Source organism: Brachycentrus maculatus, unplaced genomic scaffold, assembly GCF_059751285.1.
Source record: "Brachycentrus maculatus isolate JH-2025_06_01 unplaced genomic scaffold, ASM5975128v1 h1tg000090l, whole genome shotgun sequence".
Classification (NCBI taxonomy): Eukaryota; Metazoa; Arthropoda; class Insecta; order Trichoptera; family Brachycentridae; genus Brachycentrus; species Brachycentrus maculatus.
The window spans coordinates 2213474-2238204 of NW_028280844.1; the positions used below are offsets into that span (position 1 = coordinate 2213474).

The following is a 24731-nucleotide window of genomic DNA, read 5'->3' on the forward strand; positions in this document are numbered from 1 at the left end:
GTTAGTAAATTTTATTACATTTTTTACACTTCAGGCTGCATTGCTGGTTATTCTTTACCAAGATAACCACGAATGAGGTGATTTAATGCCCTGCTAAAAATTACAATTTAAAATGAATGTCTTATTTTTCTGTGTTATTTTAACTGTTAAATCGACATAACAATAAATGGATTTTTATTTATCGCTAGCCGTACTAGGCTATGTGTTGCTATGGATCAGTCTGATTAAATAGAAAAGAAATAAAAAAGAAAGCACACATTTTAATAAGTCTTAATCAACCTTTGCTAGTGAAGCAAACAAAATAATAAAAATCAACAAAACAATGCAATCGACAAAATTGAAAATGTTAGTAAGTGTCGTAAGCACGCTGTCTGATATGAGAATGTTTAGTATTGATTATGTTTCTGTAATGTTCAACGGATGGCACTGCCATTGCGTTAATAAAACAATTTTAAAACAATGTGTTTGTACCTGTGACAGGTAATACCTATCACAGGTGTTATTAAATTGATTTATGAATTGAACTTGTGATTGAATTCGGTGAAATAAATATACGCACGTTTTTAAATGTAACGTTTGTCTAAAATTTAAAAATAATCAGAGATTAACTTTAGGATATCTAAAATTTTGAACAAGTGAACAATATTTTTTTTATTTATACGTGTAGATTAATTTCGTGAATAGATTTCTAATATTTTTATTTTAACTATAAGCATCCACCATCTATTTTAATAATTAAACATACCGTGAATACAGTAAAAATATTTTTAAAATTGAAATAGTAGGTCAAACAAGTATTTCTCATTTTACATCATCATATTGTTTTGCAGAATGTTTTTTCCTCTCGTATGACCTACAAATTTTTTTCACTGTCGTAATAGGCTGTAATACTTTCGGTGAAAGAGATATGCAGCTTTATTATATAATAATCTTGTCAATAAAATAGGTACATAATAAAAACATCATCATTATTAGCGATTAACTTCGGCTACGATTTTTACTTTTAATCGACGTAATTCTCATAGATCTGCCTACTATTCGTTTGCATAATAAAAAGTGGTAAATACCGTTTATAATTTTTTTTGACAGTGTATTTTGTAAGTGAATAATTTATTGAAAAAATGTATTCCAGATTTCAGAATAAACATCAAAGAAGAAATTAGTTAGGTAACGAACCTTTAATGGGTATTAAAATTTATGTGACATTAACTGCTACCGGACATTTAGCGACGGACAATTAGTCGATTGACGTTTCACCTACGGATATTTCGCCGTTGGACATTTGGTCGATCATATAACTCAAAAAATACAATTCTATGTACGAATATAAGCAAAACTAATTGATTGACTTAAATATAAAATTCATTCGTTGAAATGTACGTTCAGCCAAATGTCCGCCAACCAAATATTTGTTCGGCCAACTGTCCATTCGGCCATCTGATTAACTGCTCTGGATCATTATAATTATCACTTACCAGATTTATTTGCAGCGTTTTTCATATAACAAAATTTAAATTAAAAAAAAATAAATACCATCATAAGTTGTGGTATATTCATTTATTATTTCTTAGAAATAAAATAAGTTTTTTTCTTCTAAATACAATATTATATCTTTTTAATGAATCATCAGAAATTTTTATGGTAGCTATAATCTATCTCAATTATATTACGAAATGGTAAATAACAGACTGAGATGATTAGATACTTGGTTGGTACTATATTATACGTATAGATGTTAAATAATAAATAATTGTTGATCCGAATTTCCCGTTATGTTGGAGCCCAGTAGAAGCAGTCGGTATCTTTCTGTACTTTATCTCGCCGTCTAGGAACGAGATGTTTCGTATTACGTAATGCTGCTGCGATGAAGTAAGAATACTTCCTCTATAGTTGCATGGCATTGCATTGCACTAATCTATTCCCTAATGCAGTGCTCGCCAAACTTTTTACAACTTTTTTGAAAAGCAAAAAACCAAAACTACTGTTATAGTATTATTTGGAATTCGCTAGAATAGAAATCTGTACCTTTGCATATACATAAATATGTAAAATGTGATGCATTGACTGACAATTTAAAATGATGTTATAAAAAAAATATGTTTCCGTTTCGGTTACTTTGCCATTGAATAAATGAACGATGTTAATAGTTATGCATATATTTTTTTTAAAGTAATTTTATTGTTATCAAAATTACTGCATATCATCGGTATTACTCTTGTTGAAATGTATAAAGAAAAGAGCGAGATACAATAGATTGAAGTATCTATATTTTAAATGCAAGACAAATGAACAATGGATCATCGTCAGACGGGAGAAATATCTAATTTAACACACTCAACCTATAAAGGATTGTATGTATTAGACTCGTTTTGTGTTAATAAGAGCCGATATAATCAATATTTTCATGCATTATTTTCTTTTGGAAAATTCGCGTTCTAAACGTTGGTTTAGAACACATCGGTAAAAAATTGAGAAGCACTGCTAAAATGCGGTGTTCAACCAGCTAGGTAGGCAGATACCAACTATGGAAGTGCAGAAACAACAATTGAATTTCCCATTTTATTTAGGCAGGATTGTCTCAAGTTTTAAATATGAACATATTGAAATTAAGTACACTTTCAAATTCGCGCCAATTCAAATAACGCTTTTTTCCCGTGCAGAATAGGATTTTCTGTTTGCGTAAATTATACAACCTGATGTACATATTAGTGGAATTATTTAAATTAAATATGTATTATTGTCGTATGTAAATCGTGCGGGAATTATTTGAAAACGATGAAAATTTAAAATTTTCTGCTTATGTAGTCAAACGAGGGTTATGCATCCAATGAATAAATCAAAAACTCACTTACGAGGGAAAGAATGCACATTTTTCGCCTTCAAAATTCCGAATTTATGAATCCCATACTAAAACTAGGTACCTACCCAACACAGTCGTTTTTTTATTATAATTTTTCGTATAGAATTGAAATACTCGGAATTTAGAATGCGGAAAACACCAACGAAAAATTCACGTGTGCTGGTTGCCTTTATCCACTTCTTGAGATAATGTAAGCACACAAAGCATAAGAAATCATATATGAATTTTGAAAAAAAACCACTATTTAATTTAAAAAAAAATTAACTACTAATAATTGAAATTGAGGTAAGGATATATTGTTTTAAATAACTGTCGAAACATTTTTGGGATAAAAAATTTACGTCTATCCAAACCAGTAAATAAAATTACATTGATAATAAAATTACATGTGTTACCAATTTTAATTGTCGTACCAAATGAAAAATTGTTTTAACGTCATATTTGACGATACTTACGAAATAATAATTTATGAAAAATAGTACGCATTTCGTGGTTTAATTCCATTGCTATATTTTTAGTGTTCTAAAAAAAAGTATGCAGGTACTGAGCGTTTTCATACATAATAAAAAAATATCGGGAAAATCCGTCATAGTTATGGTAACATTTTGATAGGGTTGGGCGGCCTAAAAAACGATATTCTCAATATCGATAAATAGTTTGAAGAGGAATTCAGTTGCAGTAAATTTATATACTGTAAAGTATTAGTAGGTAGCAGTCACAGTCATCATAGTGTACATTCAGTAATAAAAAATTTCAAATAATGGTAAAGGTAATCTATGATTTTGTTTCACGATGTATCCAGTGCTAGAATAAAGTTATAATATTTGTAGCCGACGTAAAGAAGACACTAGTTTTAGAAATATAATTTAATTAGCTTAGGGACCTCGGTATGTGTTAGCAATGTACTGCCCCCTCAATAAAGACTGAAATGTGTCGCTTTCGGGGATGGTATTTGCCCATACCGAGGAGAAATTAGCTCTAGGCTAGATTAAGCTATTTTTAAGACATTATTATAGACTGAATAAATTGTAAACTGTATACTGCTCTGTGGTGCGCGCTCGACTGCGCCGAAGTAGCGGAGTGGGGATGTCCTTATACGTGCTAGAGGGAGACGGTACGCGAATGCCCTCGCTCCCTCTACGCCGTGATTGGCGGACATACCCCCCTCCGCGATTGGTCAGGCACGGCCGGGCGGCGCTACGGCGAGGCACCCAGAGCGGGTATATATAGGGGAGCATTCATGTAAATAAATCAGATTTCGACCGACTACCACTGCGTTTTCTTCTCTCCGCCCCGCTTCTTCCCGACTTCGCTGCCCGCCCGGACTCATCGCCCCGAGGAACATTCGACCGCCGCTACCCCCTGGACTTGGACTCGGATTTACTTTGGAGCTGACTGCACCCGGACTGGACGACGACGGAGCCACCGCGACGACCCGACGGAGCGATACCGGACTTACGACCCGGTTGCCTGCTGCGTGCAGGTTGCGACTGCCGGTGATACATACCACCTTCGCCGGCGATCGCAAGGGATCTCTGGGCTTTCGGTGGATCTCTACGCGGGTAGATCCACCGTCGAGCGCGGCCGCGGACTGAGACTTGCCCGGCCGCTCTGCGCTGACGCCAGCACCTGCGGCATCTACAGTACTTTGTGCTGCGGCGCGATTGCCTAGTTGCCGCGTCGCGTACAATAAACTAACAAAAATAAAGAAAGCCGAGACCGTACTCACAACATTGGAATCATTATGATCTATGTGACCTAGCCCAATAATAATAAACATAGTGGATAGCTTTTGTGAAGGAATGTTTACTGGGATACAAAAAGCGTAAGTGAAGAAGCTTGGGGAAAGGACATTAGTTATTTCAAATAAATGTATAATATAATACCAGTAAACGGAAAAGGAATCGTACTACGAGATTGGGATGGCATATTGCAACTAGTTCTGGTTTGCGTAATTTGCACACTTTTACGCAAATAAACCTTTGATTTTTCTAGAGAAAAATATTTCTTTCTCAAAATTTGTGTGAAATCATAGACAGGGTTATTAAAATATATATTAAAATATAATGTTTGGAAGTCTCTAGTTTTTTGCAAGGGGAAAATTAAACAAAAAAAAAGAATTCCAATTTCATTGAGTATTGAATGTTGATTAAATACGTAGGTATCTATTCAAAAATGTGAAATGATATCGATATCGATACAGTAATGTATCGATATCGATCATCTGTTATTAAAATATCGATTTAGTAGTGTTACATCTCTAACTCTAAAAGTAAGATGGCCGCCGTCTGTCCGTTGGGAGTGCTTGTTTGAAGTTATTTTCTATAACTATTAGTACGTTCTAGAATTTAAAATAAAAATAATATTGTGTGAACTGAAGTAATTTAGTCGCTGTTAAATAATGGAAGCACTAATTCCTGTGATAAATAAATTACAAGATGTATTCAACACAGTTGGAGCTGATGCCATTCAACTTCCTCAAATTGTCGTTCTTGGGACCCAGGTGATTGAAAATTGATATTATATTGCATAACATGTCGTCTTTATCACATTCGGCACTCCGGTGACAGTTTGGATAGTTCGGGTGGATTGTGTATACTTAAATTCTAAGTTAATGTCATCTTTTTCTCATGCCCGCCGTTCTTTGTTATGGTTACGAGTGCTAAGGTCATCCATGATTTGGAGTCTAATTAATCGTTTTGCAGAGTTCGGGAAAAAGTTCGGTGATTGAGAGCTTGGTAGGGCGGTCTTTTCTACCACGAGGGACCGGCATCGTAACGAGAAGACCTTTAGTATTACAGCTGATTTATGCTCCCAAAGACAGCAAGGAACATCGATCTGCCGAAGATGGTGAGTATCAATATTTTGAAAATGTTTATATTGAGTGTTTTTTATCTTACTTTCTACTTGTTTTTGAGTGTACTAAGTGTCCTTGAATACTTTAATTCAGGAGCCTTATCACTGGCAATCAATGAAATATTTATCAGCTGATATACATACAAATCTGTTTATGGTATGAGTGAACATATACCCTTATATTCTTTCCTGGAACATGTGACTAATATTCTATACATAATAATAGTATTTCACAGGTTACATGTAATGTTGCGGTACCAATTTATATTATTTTTTTACTATCGTAATAAGTGCATTTATATTTGCACATACTGCTTGAAGATAAACCCTGGGTCTAATACAAAAAAAACCTTTCATCATTTTGAGTAAGGTATCAAAAAGGACCATCATTGTTTTTTTTATAGTTCTTCAGCACTCATAGTGTAAGATTATTATATATAAAATGGTGCTATGATAGATATTCGGATGGTGAAATAAGCAAAAAATGCAAGGCTGATATAAGCATTATCGATAAAATGAAGAGAGGTGTGTTGAGATGGTTTGGACATTTGGAACGTATTAGTGAGGAAAGAACGGTTTAACAAATTTATGAGGCGAATGTAGTTGGAAAAAGAGGCAAAGGAAGACAGAGGAAAACTTGGCACAATCAGGTACGTCAAATACTTAAAAGCGGCCGGTCAGGAGTCGTAATAATAGTCGGTTATAAATGAGAAGATGCATGAATGTGGGAGAGAATGTTTACAAAGACAGAGTGGTGTGGTGTTCTATTCTCTCTGTCTACCCCTGCGGGGAAGCGGCGTGATGGTTAGTTAGTTAGTTTGTAAATTATGCTATTTCAAGATCGATGAACTTTTAATTCTGTTAATTACATGTAAAAAAAGTTTACTTGGATATTTTATACTCGGTTTTAATACTTTATTCCTGGATTTTTATTTCCAATGACTGGCTAATTAATAATATTTTTTCGGTTGTTGATTTGTATTGTCAGAAACTCAAAGTTATTAATTGAATATTTGAAAGAAATGATTATTTGTTTTTTCTTTGCTCAATAGAAGCAAAATTAATGTTTCCTACACTACATAGTATTAAATTGTATAAAAAAAGTAACTATATTAAATAAAAATAAAAAACCATCGCTATTGTTATTTTATATTGACACGAGACTTCTTAACAAACTTGGTGGTTAGTTTGAATTGTATTATTTTTTGACATCTCATCAAAGATGAAGAAGAATATGGAAGTCGGGGCATTTACAGGGCTGACGACCGTCACAGGCTGGTTTAAGTGATCACTTTACGCACGTGTAACATTCATTAATTCTACCCATTATTGACAACCACACTAATCAAATTCTTGGAAGTTCTATATATATGAACTAATTTTGAAACATTGTTCTTGAATCACTAGAACTTCACTAGAGACCTCAATTGGTGAGATGAAAATAATGATCTTCTTTATCTTTGATGAGATGTCAAAAAGTTATATGAAAATAAGTCCTGTAATTAGAGATAATCCAGATTTTGTGAACAAGTATTTGGACATTATTTGTATTTGCTTGTCATTTACAAAAACAAGTAAGAGATATGTACAAATCTTTATTATAAATGCCATTTTTAGGTGCCATCCCACCGCTGAAAACAATGAAAAAAAAGGGTATTTATTTACATGGTATATTGTTTGATATTTTCACCAAAAAATTCAATTACGTTCTCAATACGTACATTTCCTGGCGTTGATTAGTTTCTCAAATTTGATAGCATGTAATTTCCTCTGCTCTGTGTCCCTGAAGTCTCTCCATACATTAGTTGCCCTAGATTTTGCAATGTAATTGTTAAAATTTTGGTGTGAAGTGTTCTGTTAATTGGATGCTTTAACGCATTTTACTTAAATTGAATGTATGGCACTGAAAATTGAATTTTAGTTTGTTAATACATATTATAATTAGCGATTGTATCACAGATAGTCATTTATGGACTGCTACAGCCGTTATTTAGTGTTTATGCCGCTTTCTACCTTTATTAAGGTCTTGGGTTCAATGTCCAGCCACACCAACAAAATGTTTATAGACATGCATCGCTTAGCAAAGTTGCGTATCATATATATATATATATATCATGATCTGGAGTTAAGTGTTTTATTAGTCATAAATAAGAATCAAGATCATGAGTATTATGCTATAAAATATTCATAATTATCAAATTGTATTTGAAATAATGAAAATAAATGAACCTGTCTTCTTAGAATAGTTGCTAATAATTTGATTACTATACGGTAGGTTCCGAAATCAGTTTACGACTTGGACAATATAAAAATTAGTTTATTCTTGAAACTACCTGAACTGCTCGTAATGTATTAAATAAATCACTTTACCTTCATTAAATTTAGGATTAAAATAAGCGATGGATGTATTAAATGAAAACATAAGAGTTTTACGATGAATCCATTCATTGTAATAATATTTTTACTTTAAGTAATTATTTAATTGAAAAAAAAAATGCTCAAACACGTAAAAAAAAAAAGTATGTGATAAGTGATCATTAAGTTATCTTAATAATTTATCTATTATTACAATGAATTGTTTAGTAATCATATCAATAGTTTAAAAAAATTATATTATACATTCGGACTGGTGTTTTTTAACTCCTGCGGACCGCTGGCGACGGAATTTGATAATTGTAAACAGTTTATACCTTAACATAGAGATTTGTACATAACATTCATAAAAAAATATTAAATAATTCCTTGTTTTCTGACTTTGAAATTAGGCTGGCGCAGAAGGTAAAAATACCCTTCCCGTCCTTAAGCATCAATTGACCGAACGGGTAGAAATACCTTTCCCATCCTTAGTGTGTTAATACAGTGTAGAACATGGATTAATGTATTTAAAAAAAAAAACTTTTGTTATTTCTGTGTTTGAATGATTGTCTCCTCAATTAACACGTAGTTCAGCGATATTCCTTTATTAATTTATTATTTGGTGTTTTATTGATCAATTACACATGTATTTGTTTTATCCATGCGTTACAGGCACGATTGATGTTGAAGAGTGGGGAAAGTTTTTGCACACCAAGGACAAGATTTACACAGACTTCAGTGCCATGCGACAAGAAATTGAAAGCGAGACAGACAGGATGGCGGGAAATAAGAAAGGAATATGTCCCGAGCCTATCAACCTCAAAATATTCTCAACCAGAGTGGTTAACTTGACATTAGTAGATTTACCCGGAATAACTAAGGTAACTTTAGCTCTTTGTGACAGTTATATTCACTTGTGTAATATCTGAGGCGTTGAGTCTGAATCGGAGACCACTCTGTGATAACGGGGCCCGAAAATCACAAAAAATATTTAATACACAATTGATTTATATTTTGATATTTTTAAATTGCATTAATGCTACAGCAATTTCAAATAAAGTTAGTGTGTTGTCAATTTTGAGTTATAATGAAATTTGTTATTATTATCTTCACATTGTTTGCGGGAAACGCTTAAAACTGTCTTTTATGACGCTTATTGGCGCTCTATTCGCTTACTTTTGGTACGGAATGAGAGACGCCAAAAAACATTGTACAGATTGGAATTGGGTTTGCAGTTGCTTGTGATAAGTATACTGAGGGTCGGGCGGTGGACTGTCTGAGTATAATTAGGGTCGGGGTTGGTGAAAAAACTGCCTGACAACAATGTGTTAATCAAAATTTAATTTGACACTTTGTATTAGTATGTGTTTCTTAAGTTGATGACAGTAACTAACACGTAAGTGGTGATGTTTTATTTAGGTCAGACAACGACATTATTCCTGCTTTAGAAACATTTGCTGGCACATTAGGTGTGGAAATTACTCCACATGATTCATGTGGCGGAATAGAAAATGGAAAATGTCAGGAATAGGGATGATAAATTTAAAGGACACCGATACGCAGCGAAGTGTTAAGGATTTGTAAAATTAATATTTTTTTTATAAAATTGCACCAGTGTTTTTACTATTTTTTTTAACATGGTTGTTTTGAATAAAGTTAATAAATTGAAACCATATAGTTTTCTAATAGTAAAACAATGATTTTCAAAGGTTCCCGTGGGAGATCAACCGGAAGACATAGAAGCCCAGATAAGGGACTTGATCCTGAAGTACATTTCTAACCCCAACTCCATAATACTGGCCGTGACCTCAGCCAACACCGACATGGCCACCAGCGAGAGCATCAAGATGTCTAAGGAGGTAGATCCTGACGGCCGCAGGACACTGGCCGTTGTCACCAAACTGGATCTCATGGATGCAGGTTCGTCTACTGATATATTGCACCAAGGAGCTAGTCATTAACCTGTTATCCTGGCGGTCCGCTGTCCAATTGCGCAACTTGTAACGGGCGCGAATACTGATTCACTCCGTGTCTTAAATTCATGTCGAGACATGTATGGATGACTAATACCTTTGTTGTTCGAAAAAATATACATCCATATATGTAATATAATATACATATATTTCAAGGACGTATTCATATGTCCTACCCGTACCCGATATTGTGTATTTATGCGTCCCGCCCGGTTAACAGGTTAATGCTTTATAAATGCATGGATTACCTAACGCCCAAGTGACTCTGAAACTAGCTATAGCTTATGCAACGCCGCTTTCATAGCCCTACTTAGACTTCAAATTTATAAGTTTTATAGTCTATGCCTACCAGAGACGTGCATTCTATATAGGCAAAAAAGTAGCGCTTACCCTTGGTTACTCGCGTTCCATATAGAAACACGACCAGTGCCTACTATGCTTTATCCTTACCCAACCCTACTGCCTACCTTGATTAAAAACTCTATGCAAGCCACTGATGCCTACTTATGAGTAGATTTACTCTTCATGTTACTGCATGTTTATTTTCACAATTAATTGAAAATAATCAATGCATTTTACTGCAAATTATTGTGAAATAGAAATGTACAAAATAAAAGGTTATTTTTTTTTCTATTCAACAAATATTTCTGACTTTATTCTTTACTCAAAGGTCCATGGGGCACTGTATCAAATTGATACGACTTGGTCATTAATTTGATGAAAGCAAGGTGATCAATTCTGTATCTCAGATACTGTACCAGGGTAATAATAAATTAATGTTATCATTGAGAAATTACTGAAATCGATGAATAAATATCTTTTATTATTTACAATATGTATGAACATGCTTAATTTAATCTTAGTTTATTAACATGCTTAGTTCTCGATGGTTGCTTCTCGTTGGAAGGGACACGGTAGAAATAGAATTGATTAAATCCAGGTGTAATTATTTTACTGTAATACTTTTATGCTGTAAATTGTTATTGTATGTAATGTACATAATCTAATAATTAAAAAAAAACAAATAATAATAAAATATTGTATCAACATGTAAGTATTTCTGCTCAACACAGGCCATGCCTAAAGAGCCGTAATACATAAAAAAATGTATGTATCTATGAAATAAATAAATAATTAAAAAAAAAATCAGACCTTTCAGAATGAACCTTTCACAAATCATCTGTAGAGAGAGGTGTAATACCCGGTATTTTATTTATTGTTTTATTCTACATTGCAAGTTTGTAAATATTCTTTTTAAATTTGATTTGTTGATAATAAGTCCTCCACTACAATTTTTTTTAAAAAGAAAATGGATGTGTCTATATTATTTTTTTCGGGATAAGTAGAATAAAGTATGTATGTATATTGTTTTGAAGTACATTATTATGATCATATTCAACCATAAAATGGTTTTTCTCAAAATTTGGACTTAATACCATTTGATTTCCACGGTTCACTGTTATATGATGATGTTAATTTTTTTATTTTTTATTTTTTTTTATTAATTTATTTATTTTCATAATACATAGATACATTCAATATACATATTCATTTCATATACACATTTATTATACGTATTACGGCTCTTTAGGCATGGCCTGTGTTGAGCCGAATACTAACATGATAATACAAAATTTATATTTTTATTTTTTTTTAATTTTTAATATTTTTTTTTTATCATTAGATTATAAACATAACATACAGGAGATACAAAAATAATTTTTAGTTTAAGGTTTTTCAATGTGATAATTACACCTGGACTTTAATCAATTCACTTTCTACCTTGTCCCTTCCAATGTTAAGCAACCATCGACGGACACTGTTCTTAAAGACCTGATCACTCCTGGAAATCTTAATGGTTTCGGGCAGCAAATTAAATATTTTTGGAGCAAGGAATGAAAAATTTTTTTGGGCAAAACTTGTTTTAACGGCTGGGCCAATGTAGTTTTTATTTAATGCTACCCGGATTATTCTTCATATGTTTGTGTGTTTTGAGCCATGAGTCACTAAGATCGTTTATTATATTATTTATTTATTTCAGGTACTGATGCCATTGAAATATTGTGCGGGAGAGTGATTCCTGTAAAACTCGGCATTGTAGGAGTGGTTAACCGATCTCAACAAGACATCATAGACAATAAATCAATCACAGTAAGCAATCTCATAATTATCTATTCATTTGTCTATCTAATAGATCTATAGATATACCATAAGTATTATGTTTGTATCATTGAACTACTTATCAGAATAATGCCAGAATGTATACTGTGGCTCGCAAATTGGAAAACCTGTTCTGGGGTGTGTTAATTTCACATTATACAAGTGTTTGTTAAATAAGTAATAATAACAATACATGATAGATAAAACACTATCAGAGTTGACTTGAACATAATGCTAACACACACACAAGACTTGTAAATAAAGTATTAAATAGTGTTGGTTAGTTACCACCCCTTGCGCCTATATAAAAAGGCAATAATACCATCCGAGCGTGTGTGTTTTTTGTTGTTGTTATTTTTACTCTTATGACATTTCTAAACAATAATGCAGTTGAAAGAAAAATAGGTTCTTATTATGTATAAATCCGCAATACAGCAAAGTTTTTTTTGAAAATAGATATCTTAACACAAGGAAGAAAGGAATGATCATTTACACGGAATACAAGCTGAAATAATAGGTTGTGTATCAGACTTCAATGTCCTTTTCTCAAACAAACTTCTTCCTCTTTGTTGAGATATCTGAAAAAATTATAACAATCCCTCGGGGGTTAATTCGATACACATCGCTCACTCCTTTCAAGAACGTCATAAATAAAAAAAACTTGATTTTTCAGGAGAACGTTTTTAAAGTTTAAAAATATAACACAATGTATTAAAAATAAATCCAAGCCACTTATTGAACTTTTTACTGTGCAACAGATCTTTTTAGGTAAAACCTGAAGGTTTTTTCTCCATTTGAAAAATATTTAGTATGTTTAAAAAAATAATTAAACAATACCTTTTCTTCAAAATGCAAAAACAACAATTTCTGCCCTGGAGTGGGTAAATATTAAGTTAAAAATATGCCTCTTTTGCTGTGATATAGTACATTTTCTAGGCATTCTGAAAACATGCATAACTGAAAATTGACGATTTTTGATTTCTGATGTACTTGAAAGGAGTGAGTGATATGTACAAATATTTTATCGTATTCTTTAAAAAAAGTTTGTACTTTTTTTGTTATTATTGGTGATAAGTTTGGAATGTTTTGTTTGTAGGATGCATTAAGGGATGAGGCATCCTTCTTGCAGAGGAAATATCCCACAATCGCTTCAAGAAACGGAACTCCCTACCTCGCCAAGACATTAAATCGACTGTTGATGCACCACATACGTGATTGTTTACCCGATCTCAAGGTAAACCTTTTTGCGTGTAATGAACTTTTTATCAATCAATTGAGTTTCAATTAAAATAGTAAAATAACCAATAATTTCTTTATCAGTTTATATTTTTATCATATATCTTAAATTGTTTGAACACAAATGCCATTTAAGGGAACCAGTATTGACAGTGCAATATTGTTCTGTATGTATAAAATGGTTCTATGAATACAAATATTAGCTATATTGATAGAACCCTTATGACAACATGACATATTGTGTAGTTATTTCTGAACATATAAAAAATATGTGTGAAAATAAAACATTTTCCTCTATTAATATCTCTTGTCCACCTCCGTAGTGTATGCACGCTCGGCATTACACTACGGAGCACTACGGGCGGCTCAGCACGCTCGGCTACCGTTCTGGAGGTCCCGGGCTCGATTCCCAGCGGGGGGGGGGTCTAATAAATATAAGTGATTTTTTCACTCTAATATTTATTCAACATCACCCTGGACTGGTACCTGAAGCGGAGGGCTGATCACCTTTCCTTCATGTGTTAACGATCAAGATAACACTGCGTTTATATAATGCGGTGCCCTATGCACCATTGGGGTGCGGATAAGGGTTTGAATTGAATTGAATGTCTCTTGTAAATTAATTATTATGAAGAAAATTTTTGTCATGCATCATTTTGTATCATTCAATCAAGTCTCCAATTTCATATTCTTCTTTTAACCTCTATCCACACCCCACGGTGTATAGGGTACTACATCATATTGATGATGTGTTAGCTTGATCGTTATTTACATGTTTTTATTTATTTATGTGATCAATCCTGCGCTTCAGGTACCAGTCCGGGGTAATTAAATAAATATTGAAGTGAATAATCATTAATGTTTATTTTATCCTCGATCGACTCAAATCACATTCTGAATCGAACCAGCACAGTAGTTAGACACGCTTACCATTACACTACAGTTAAAACTAATTAATTAGTAAAAAAAACTTAAAACTTGTCCGCCTCCGTAGTGTAATGGTCAGCACGCTTGGCTACCGTTCTGGAGGTCCCGGGTTCGATTCCCAAGGGGGGTAAAATAAATATAAGTGATTTTTTCACTGTCATATTTATTCAATATTACCCTGGACTGGTACCTGAAGCGGAGGGCTGATCACCTTTCCTTCATGTGTAAACGATCAAGATAACACTGCGTTTATATGACGCAGTGCCCTATGCACCATTGGGGTGCGGATAAGGGTTTTATTATTATTTATTAATTAGTAAAAAATACTCCTATAATTGGAGATAATCCAGGTTTGTGAACAAGTATTTGGACACACTCAAAATGTTGTAAGATTACTTTTATTTTAAAACAATTTATTTCACCAGAGAATAATTTTGGTCTGAATTTTGCAGGTTAGAGTTAATGTAATGGTCTCACAATTCCAATCCCTCCTGAACTCTTACGGAGAAGATGTACAGGACAAGTCGCAAACGTTGCTACAAATCATCACCAAGTTTGCCAGCGCTTATTGTTCCACTATTGAGGGAACGGCCAGGAATATCGAGACCACGGAACTATGCGGCGGTGCCAGGATATGTTATATTTTCCACGAGACCTTTGGAAGGACTCTGGACTCTATTCATCCACTTGTTGGTAAATATATTTTTTACTTTGAATACTAAAGCAATGGTGTACCGTGGTTATTAGTTAGTGTGCCGCAGAAAAAAGTCGTGTTTTGTGAAGTTAACACACCTAGATATAGCTGAATGCTATGCAAGTGAGGCGCTTTGCTGCGCAAAGAGCGTCCGAATTGGGATTTTTTGAGGACGATTAACGAAGAGATGAGAGCAGCGTTATCAACAATAGCTCCAAATTTCGATCGCCTGTGCTCAGTAATGCTTTACTCGCTAGTAATGCTTGGCTCACATTTCGCATTAAACATGATATGTTTTCGAATAGTATTAATTTTAATATTAGATCAATATTAAATAAACTTTATTTTGTTCTTCGGTGTATCTCTAAAATTTCTCGATTTGGCAGGCGTACCTTGAACAGAAAAAGTTTGCGGAACACTGTACTAAAGCATTATTAATTTCGTAGTACGATAATGTAACACTTCTTATCACTCGTCCTTCACTGTACGTAATACCAATTCACTTGCTTTGTGATGACCGGTTGGAATCACCATTCCCTCATCACGGAATGGTAATTTATCATATCATTCATTCCTTTGTTCCCGATTATCTCAAATGATTCAAAAGGGATCTAATTAATATGATATATTGTAAAATTATTGCCTACAAAAAATATTAACTAATATTCACTTCATGTAATACCACTTTAAAAAACTCTACTCATGACTAGAGTGGAGTTTTTTTAAAGTGGTACATATTACACAAAGTGAAGAATGAATGATAAGGAAAGTGAAACATTACTATAACACAATTTTAAGGATGCTTTTACATTCTATTACATATATTGAATATGTTTCAACATTAAAAAAAATGTATTTATAATTTGAATGTTTTTTAAGGTTTGACCAAAATGGAAATACTGACTGCCATCAGAAACGCTACAGGTCCTCGTCCCGCTCTGTTTGTGCCGGAAGTGTCATTCGAACTTCTTGTAAAAAGACAAATCAGAAGATTGGAAGATCCTTCTTTGAGATGCGTTGAATTGGTACATATATATTTTTTGTTTTTTTTTTATCCCTTATCCGCACCGATGGTGCATAGGGCACTACATCATATGAGCGCAGTGATATCTTGATCATTAACACATGAAGGAAAGGTGATCAGCCCCCCGCTTCAGGGACCAGTCCAGGGTAATATTGAATAAATATTAGAGTGAAAATCACTTATAATTATTTGACCCCCCTGGGAATTAACCCCGGGACCTCCAGTAAGGTGGCCGAACATGCTGACCATTACACTATGGAGGCGAACTTATTATATATATATGTTGTTTTTTGTGTAGGTACACGAAGAGATGCAACGCATTGTCCAACACTGTGGAACGGAAGTTCAACAAGAAATGTTGAGATTCCCCCGATTACATCAGAAAATTGTGGATGTTGTCACTCAGCTCTTGAGAACTCGTCTACCAACAACCAACAGCATGGTAGGTGTTACTTTTACTACCAAAAAACATCTTTCGGAAAACTCACTGTCTTTTTGTCTTCTATTCCCTCTTACCAACTTGACCCATCTTGTATTATTCTTACTAGCAAAATTAAGAAATTTGAAACATGATTAATATTTTTGCTTGTTTTATCGCTGTAAAGTTTGAGTATCTGCACATTGGAGGTCACAGTTGTTTAATTTGTTTTCGAGATATGTAGTTGTGTAATTTATATGAGACCAAACCGAAATCTTAATGTCTGGGTTGGAACCCACATTCTTAAGGGGCAAACAGATAAACCAATCTTGAATCCCAATGGTGATGGAAACTATTGACACTCAATGTTAGAAAGCATTGCAATTCCATGGATTGGCTTGAACAATTATCTACTTAATAAAATAATAAAAAATGCCTATTTTCAATGATGGCAAGCTCATCTCAGTGGTATGATGTCTTGAAAATTGGTCTATTACTGGTGCATTTGAAATGATCTTTTTGACAGGTCCATGGCCTATTAATGATGCATTGGAAATGATCTTTCTGGCAGGTCTTGAAATTGATCTCATGGCCTATTATTGATGCATTGGGAACGATCTTTCCGACAGGCTCTGTAATTGATTTTCTTGACTAAGACATTGTGATAATTGAGAATTTTGGGCACAAGCCCCCTCCTTTGTTTAAATGTACTTTTAATAAATATTTACTATTTTAAAAAATTATAATTGTAGGTGGAGAATTTAGTTGCGATAGAATTGGCTTATATCAACACAAAGCATCCAGATTTCCATAGAGATGCTGCTCTCGTCTCCAGCTTAATGAAAGGAAGTGATCACGGCAGTCCCATGTTCTCTGGACACCAAATACAACAGCCCTCCGGTGTAAGCCTTCACTTTATTATCATTGTCTACTGAACTTTTGTTTTTGAACTTGTACCAGTTGTCATGTGATAAAAACCTGTCAGGTTATAATAACCTTCCGTTTCCCGGTAAATGACCTAAGTATTTTGCTCTTTCCTTTTTTTGCCCCTACGTATGGTATTCAACAGCTATATTATTGCATAACTTGTATTTCTTCTAAATTGTATGTGTATTCACAAAGCAAATCAATAAAATCCAATATAAATCGACTTCAGAGATATCATGTCGTAAAATCTATAATTGTTTTGATTCCATTAAAAACAGTGAAATAAAAAGTCACTAAAATTTATCAGAATGAACTTAAAAATACCTATGACAATTCATAAAACATTGGAATCGGAGAAAAATTCTCCACGGAAATTCATTATAATTTATATTTAAAATCAGTTAATTTTATTGCTCAAAAAAACTAAATTATTTACTTGCTCTTAAACTAATTTGATTTGAACTTTCTGTGTAATATTTTTTTGCATTAATTTATAGTAGTAAAGATGCTGTATTTCATTCACAAAACTATGTGTAACTTTTGAAGAAAATAGATTGTCAATTGATGTTTAAAATCGATAATTATTATTCAAGAATTAAAACAATTATTGTGTAAACCAATCAGTTACTGGTTATGTTTCTTACAATTGAGTAAATATATTTGTTCTGTGACTTTATTCCCAATTTTTCTTGATTTTCCAATGAAATCTGTAAATTTGGAATGATTTGATAAACAAATGTAGATAACACATTATACATAATTTAATGAAGTATTTTTAATGTTACATTTGGCTTAACTTCTTTGAATTTCATGGGAATTAATCAATATGTTACTCTATTATTTAGCGCACAATTTTTATTCAGATACTTTGATAATAATTTATGAAACATGTCAGTGAAAAGTATACATTTTCAAAAATTAAACATTAAATTGGAAACTTAAAACAGTATAAAAAGGTCATTCTGGTATGTTTTCTTAAAGTAAAAACATCCCTTAATGTATTTTATTTGTTATTAAGCTTGTTAGTTTGATGTGAAAATCTTTTGGTCCTGCATCTTCTCTCGCACGTTGTCTCCCTCCATCCGCCCATTTCAGCATCCGTTTGGGCGATTTTCTTGAATGTGTGTGTTTTGTTCCTTTTAATTCAAGTACGGAGCATTTGGAAATTTCCAACAGAACCCAAACCCTAAGGGATTCGTCGGTTCCCCGCCGACGCCCAATCCGGGCCAGACACCCAACGGGAACGGGCGGGGCCCGGTCAAGGAGGCCATGGCCAACGGGATGAGCAATCCTAACAAGATGCTGAGCCCCATGAAACCGGTCAACCTGCTGCCCGAGGACCTGGCTCTGAACACGCGGAAACTCTCGGACAGGGAGGAGCACGATTGTGATGTCATTGGTAAGCCTGAAATTCACTATTCTTCATAATGACCTATATTTTATGATACTTTTGAGATGTTTATAAATTTTTGGGTAATTTATCCAAAATTAAACAAGGTTATTGGATTGAATTCTACTTTTATTTACATATATACAATGAAAATATGTGATGCGTTTCGTTTTATTAAGATATTATCAAACACAGAGTTCGATAATGTCTTAATAGGACGGAACGCATTATATATTTTTATTTTATACATGTAAAAAAAGTAGAATTTAATCCAATAACCTTGTTTAATTTTGGGTATATTATCCAAAAATTTAAAATGGAATTCTGACAACTGCAGTTACAATAAATGAAATGGTTATATACAACAGAGTGTGTCCAAATACTTGTTCACAAAATCTGGATTATCTCCAATTACAGGAGTTATTTTCATATCATAGCCTCGTATATGCCCAGACTTCCATATTCTTCTTCATCTTTGATGAGATGTCAAAAAATGAAATGAAATGGTTATAATTTATGGGAGACTCCAAAAATGTGCGAAACCCAAGTTTTTTAGCTACATGGTCAGAAGAAGCCCTGATAGATTGTAGAAAAATATCTCTTTAAATGAATGGAGCGATTTGGTCATAAAGATGACAGTCATTAGTGGGTCATAAAGATGACAGTCATTAGATTTATAGTATTTGCCCATTATTTGTGGAAAGAGATCGCTCACTGGTGAGCCGTGATCAGACCCATCTGTGATTACCATTTCTAGTCATGAGAGATGGATTTCAAGAGATTTTATTATTATGTAGAAGGTTGATTTCAGTGGTAGGGAGCAAAAAGCTGTATCAGTTTTCGTTTGCTAATATTATGTCTGTCGCTAAAACTAATGTATTTACTGATGTGACATACAAAATTCAGTAATGGGTAAGAATATGATAATTAAGTTTGAAATTTGGAAAACGGTCTTTATAAAGGTTTTTTTATAAAGATTCAAAACAACAGGTTTTTGGGCCATTCATTTAGAATTTTTGCTAAATGTAAGTATGTATAATTATTTTTTTAATAGTATGCTCAAAAGGTGTCTTTTTATATATTTTTGGTATTTTAATGTTTTTCACATACTAAACATTTACTTAGTGACTTACTTTTTCATACTTCTTGTTGAATGTATCATACTTCTGCTTTGTATAATTTGTTATGGATAAATTAAGAAATAAATTCTAGATTTCTGTTTGTTCCCGATTTTTTTTTTAAATCTACATTTAAGTCCAAATACTGTACAGGAAAGAGAACAATGAGAAAATTCTGATACCCAGTTTTGGTTTATGACTCTGTTTTCATTAGATTGTCCTCCACCCTCACTAATTCCTGGCATTTTACTTGCAGAGCGCCTCATAAAGTCATATTTCTACATAGTCCGCAAGTCCATCCAGGACTCCGTTCCCAAGGCTGTGATGCACTTCTTAGTAAACTATGTCAAGGACAATCTGCAGTCCGAGCTGGTCACCCACCTCTACAAGTCCGAGCAGGTGGAGACATTACTTAACGAGTCGGAGCACATCGCCCATCGACGTAGGGAAGTAGCGGACATGTTGAAGGTAACACTTTTTTGTATTTGTTTATTTGCTGGACTATCTATTAATTTTCTCTGTCGTTTTCGATGGCATATGCTGTGTCAACATAATAGAAGGCTTCATTGATTGTATATTACACGAGGATACGTCATTTAGTCCTGTGATTTAGGAAGCCGGTTAGGATAGTATTATTTTTCTTTTTCAAACCCTTATCCGCACAATATTTCAGCATATAAACTTGTTGTATTGACATTTACACTGCTGGGAATCAAACCCAAGACCACATGCTTGATAGTTAAATTGCATACTACATATTAGTTATTGCCGTATTGATATCATATTTTTTAAACCTATTTATTACCCACTTGAAGCTTGGGTTTTACAAAAATCCCTTTTACTATTAAAAAAAAGTCCATAGATGTACATTTTCTTCTTCTTCTAACCCTTATTCGCACCCAATGGTGGGTAGGGCACTGCATCATATTGACGCAGTGTTATCTTGATCGTTACTTGCATGAAGGAAGTGATCACTCCTGCACTTCAGGGACCAGTCCAGGATAGTATTAAATAAATATTGGAGTGTAAAATCACTAATATTTATTTTCACCTCCCTGGGAATCAAACACGGGACTTCCAGTACGGTAGCTAAACACGCTGACCATTACACCACGGAGACATTGCTAACGATGCCTCATAGTGCAAATTTCTGTGCATTTTATTAGTGAGTGAGTGATGGTTGTTCAAGCGCAAAGTTGTAAAGTATTATGCATTTTTCTGCTAGGTAGTGTTTTTTAAAGGATTAAGTGGTTAAACATTGAGTTTATTCTTACATTAACATGTACCTTTTCAGTTTTCTCTGTTTTACGCACCTGATAAATGTTTCTTCTTTCGCAGGCCTTGCAGAGAGCGGGACAAATAATCAGCGAAATCCGCGAGACGCATCTGTGGTGAACGAACTGATAATGCAATTCTAGTCTATGAATTTAAACTGTCGGGTTAACAGTTTCAGTCAGATTATACCTCGTAGATGAATTTTTAAAAAAACTCTTGATCAACTTGCTGGTGATTTTTGATACTCTATTTGCTTTGTCCAAGAAAGATATACATGATATGTAGGCACAAAAATGCATAGCTTAGTTTGTGTTAAATTTACTTCTTATTTAATACGTGTAGGTTCACAATAGATACAAGATGTGTATGTGTTTTAATGTAGGATGTAAACAATCTATTTTATCGAAGTTACAACGTTTAGTTTTGATGTATTTTTATCCCTTAACTCGAGGAAACTAAAAAACTGATTTTTCCTGAGATAATTTTAGAGAATGAATTTTTTTGTACGGAGCCACTATTGACTAGTTCTCAAATATCCAGTATTGTTTCGCTGCCTCTTGTCTCTGATAATTCTTGTCGGGGTAATGTTCCCGAGAAGTATCTGCGCATGCGATGGGGGGCGGCCCGAGTGATTTTTATTTATTCCTAGTATCAGAGTAGGGTTAGCTTTGAATTGATTCCATTTTACTATATTTTATCAGTGTGCAGTTTTTTTGATGTAATAATGTAATAATGAAGCGCCATGTTGTTATACGGACCCGTTGTTGTGTTTTGTTACTATGAATGTTTCTTTGTACTTATTGTTACAGAAATAAATTTATAATGTACTTGTATTTATAGGAAATAAGTTTGTACCGATAGTTTGCTCTATTTGACAGTTTAGAGTGATGAATTATGATGATTTGTATTTGATTTTGGAGCATTGTTTATAAATAGGAGAAATAAAAGATCCGAGTATTATAAGTAAGTAAATTTATTGTTTTAATACATTTCCAGTAGAATAATGCCTATGTGTACATCCCTTCCCCCGTCGGTACGTCTCTCCGCCACTCTGTCCGCACGGGTCAGGATGAAGTTAGGCTATTTGGGATAGGTCACTACTGCTGTGTCCGCCCCCCGTTCTAAGGGCTTCATATATTATTTATCATCTTTAAATAATCTTCAACACAAAGATATGTACAAAAGAAGTAATGATAATTTATACAGTTATATTAAGTACCTATGTACAATAAATTTTTACAACATGAAACGGTTTCTAATCCAAGTTAGTTAGTAATTTGTCACGGAGAAGCCCGCTATAATGTCCCCTATAACGACACAGATATCACCTAGCTTACATTACGAATAAGACATAAAAGTTACAAAGTAACATATTGCTTTGATTAGTCACATTTCCAAATATCACCTTACGTCGGTTTGCTCAGTACCGAGTAGTACTCCCTCCCTTATACGAACATACAACATACAGCTAAAGTAAACGGGACACCATTGTTGAAATGAAAAGTTACTGTCGGACAAACACCATAAACTTTGTATATTCTAGTTGTACAGTCCATTCTAGGCTGAAGGTCTAGACTACGTGGGTATTGCGTATCGTTACATTAAAAGATACATTGGAATACAAAATTAACTTACATTAAACAAAAGCTTCTACTAAACTTGTCGAGTATTTATTATTTACAGCATTCACTTTAAATGTTTCACTAAAAATTACATTTGGCTAAGTGGTTATCATGATATATATATAGGAAATTGTGATCAATGTCAGTAAACACATACTTTCTTACAGTATAAATATCAGCAGTCTGTATTCTTAAATGCGGCTATTCAAAATATGTCTCGAATGTCATATTTATCTTACGTAGTGGTAAATGCAATATTTATCGGTATTTAATCTTGAAAACCTAACATGAAAAGCAAAATGGTTTCACAAAGGTAAACGGGGGAAACCAGCCTAGCCCTGATTCGAAGCACTTCCTTCGAGATGTCACAAATAAGTATAAAAACGCCGTTAATCTATTTTCAAGAAATCTAACAAATCATAAATGGAGTATAGTTTGAGTATATAATAGTGTAACTTATGCAAGGTTTAACGATTACTTTCACATGACTAGCCGTTAACTAGCGGGTTTGGAGAGATGAGATTCGATAGAAAATGAGTTTAATCAAGATCCCGGACATATCCGGTACTCTAACTTAGTAAAGGATACTTCAGCCGATAAAGTATAATATACAGTAAAAGTAAAATTATTTTATGGCACTCCGGCTTGACGGCCAAACACGGTTGGTATTTTATCAGTTGATACCCTGTGATTTAGTTCATCCGCATAAAAATATCCCACGCGCACGAGACATAGCGAGAATTGTCTCCGCTCACAATTTTATTTATAGACCTCGTAATAAAACTAACAAAATGTTAATCAAATATCTAAGAGATACACATGTGAAAAAAATAGTCACTATTCAAATATATATATATTTCACAGCTTATATATTAAATAAATCACTAGTAGTGGATTTTAAAAGCGTCACTTTCGGTCACTCACACTCGATCATAGATCTTATCACTACTGACAATTTGTTTATATTTTCATCATCGCTTTTATACTTTGTATTCTTACCGAATGGCGGTTACTTTAATATACACGGATCGTAAGGGGTCGCTCATTCGGAGTATGTAAAGAGGAGGGGTATTTAAGGGGAAGGGGTGGGGTGCGTCGGGGGGCCGAGGGATCAGGAGCGGCGGCGGTGCGAGTGGCCGCTCTTCCTCCTCTTGCGGCGCCCGTCGCGCACGAAGGCCACGTTGCCCGGGTCGTCGGCCAGTTGCGGGTAGAGCGCGCTGGAGTGCACGTCCTGCGCGGTCCAGCCGTCCACCACGCCGTGCGCGATGAGCTCCTCCTTCTCCTCCTCGGTCCACAGCGCGCGGCCCTCCCAGCCGGCCGCCACCAGCGCCTTCTCGTGCTCCCAGGCGCGTTCCGCGGCGCGCTTGTGGGCGTGCTTGATGAGCCGCGCCCGCTCCTGCGCCGGGTCCACCCCGTACTTGAGCACCACGGCCGCCTCCGCTCCGTGCAGCCGCACCTCCACTCCCTGCTCCCCTCCTTCGTGTTGCGACACGTTGAACATCCCGCCTAGCCTCCTCAACTCTTCCGTGTCGTCTCTGACCTTCAACGGATTATCCTTCACAAAGTAGAATACGTCTTGGTCGTGTATGCTGAAGTGCAGATCCAGGAAGAAGGAGTTGTTGAACACCGACGTGACGACGTCCTGAACCACGCTGTTGACCCCTTCCACCACGCTGACTAGAGCGCGGTTGTCCAGTCTGGAGATCAGGACCCCCTCTCCGAATACCGCCTTCCTGTAGGCGACTCTGGGTAGAAGGTTTCTGGTCTTCGGTTCCATCTTCAATAATGGCGCAGGAACAAAACTCAAGTCTGAGAATTTTTCATTGATCTGGAATGAAATGCGATAATTAAATATTTTGATACATTACGTAAATGATGGAATAAATTGAAAATCTT

The 24731-nt window shown here is 34.5% G+C and overlaps 2 protein-coding genes across 10 annotated transcripts in view; one reads left to right on the top strand and one right to left on the bottom strand.

Moving 5' to 3' along the window:
* Window positions 1–5134: 5134 nt before the first annotated feature.
* Window positions 5135–22185, top strand: Drp1 (dynamin related protein 1). 2 transcript variants are annotated; one of them, XM_088258109.1, is made up of 13 exons: window positions 5135–5363; window positions 5566–5710; window positions 8744–8952; window positions 9781–9991; window positions 12086–12195; window positions 13301–13438; window positions 14820–15060; window positions 15941–16086; window positions 16384–16527; window positions 17256–17405; window positions 18580–18829; window positions 20195–20406; window positions 21277–22185. In XM_088258109.1, the coding sequence occupies exons 1-13, from the start codon at window positions 5262–5264 to the stop codon at window positions 21331–21333; spliced, it is 2115 nt and encodes a 704-aa protein (XP_088114235.1). In that variant the 5' UTR covers window positions 5135–5261; the 3' UTR covers window positions 21334–22185. The 2 variants fall into 2 exon arrangements, with proteins under 2 accessions (XP_088114235.1, XP_088114236.1); XM_088258110.1 differs by having other exon boundaries at window positions 18607–18829.
* Window positions 22169–24731, bottom strand: part of Ten-m (teneurin transmembrane protein Ten-m) — a 514493-nt gene continuing 511930 nt past the window's right edge. For all 8 annotated transcript variants that reach the window (XM_088258104.1, XM_088258106.1, XM_088258105.1 and 5 more), the window contains one exon: window positions 22169–24663. In XM_088258104.1, the coding sequence (XP_088114230.1) occupies window positions 23947–24663 (717 nt within the window). In that variant the 3' untranslated portion in view covers window positions 22169–23946. The remainder of the gene's footprint in view (window positions 24664–24731) is intronic.

Bases quoted from the DNA above. Each gene is read 5' to 3' on its own strand.
- Drp1 (XM_088258109.1), top strand. From the start codon at position 5,262: ATGGAAGCACTAATTCCTGTGATAAATAAATTACAAGATGTATTCAAC. The intron at 16,087-16,383 runs GTACATATATAT...TTTTTTGTGTAG, and splicing joins CTTTGAGATGCGTTGAATTG to GTACACGAAGAGATGCAACG. The intron at 20,407-21,276 runs GTAACACTTTTT...CTTCTTTCGCAG, and splicing joins AAGTAGCGGACATGTTGAAG to GCCTTGCAGAGAGCGGGACA.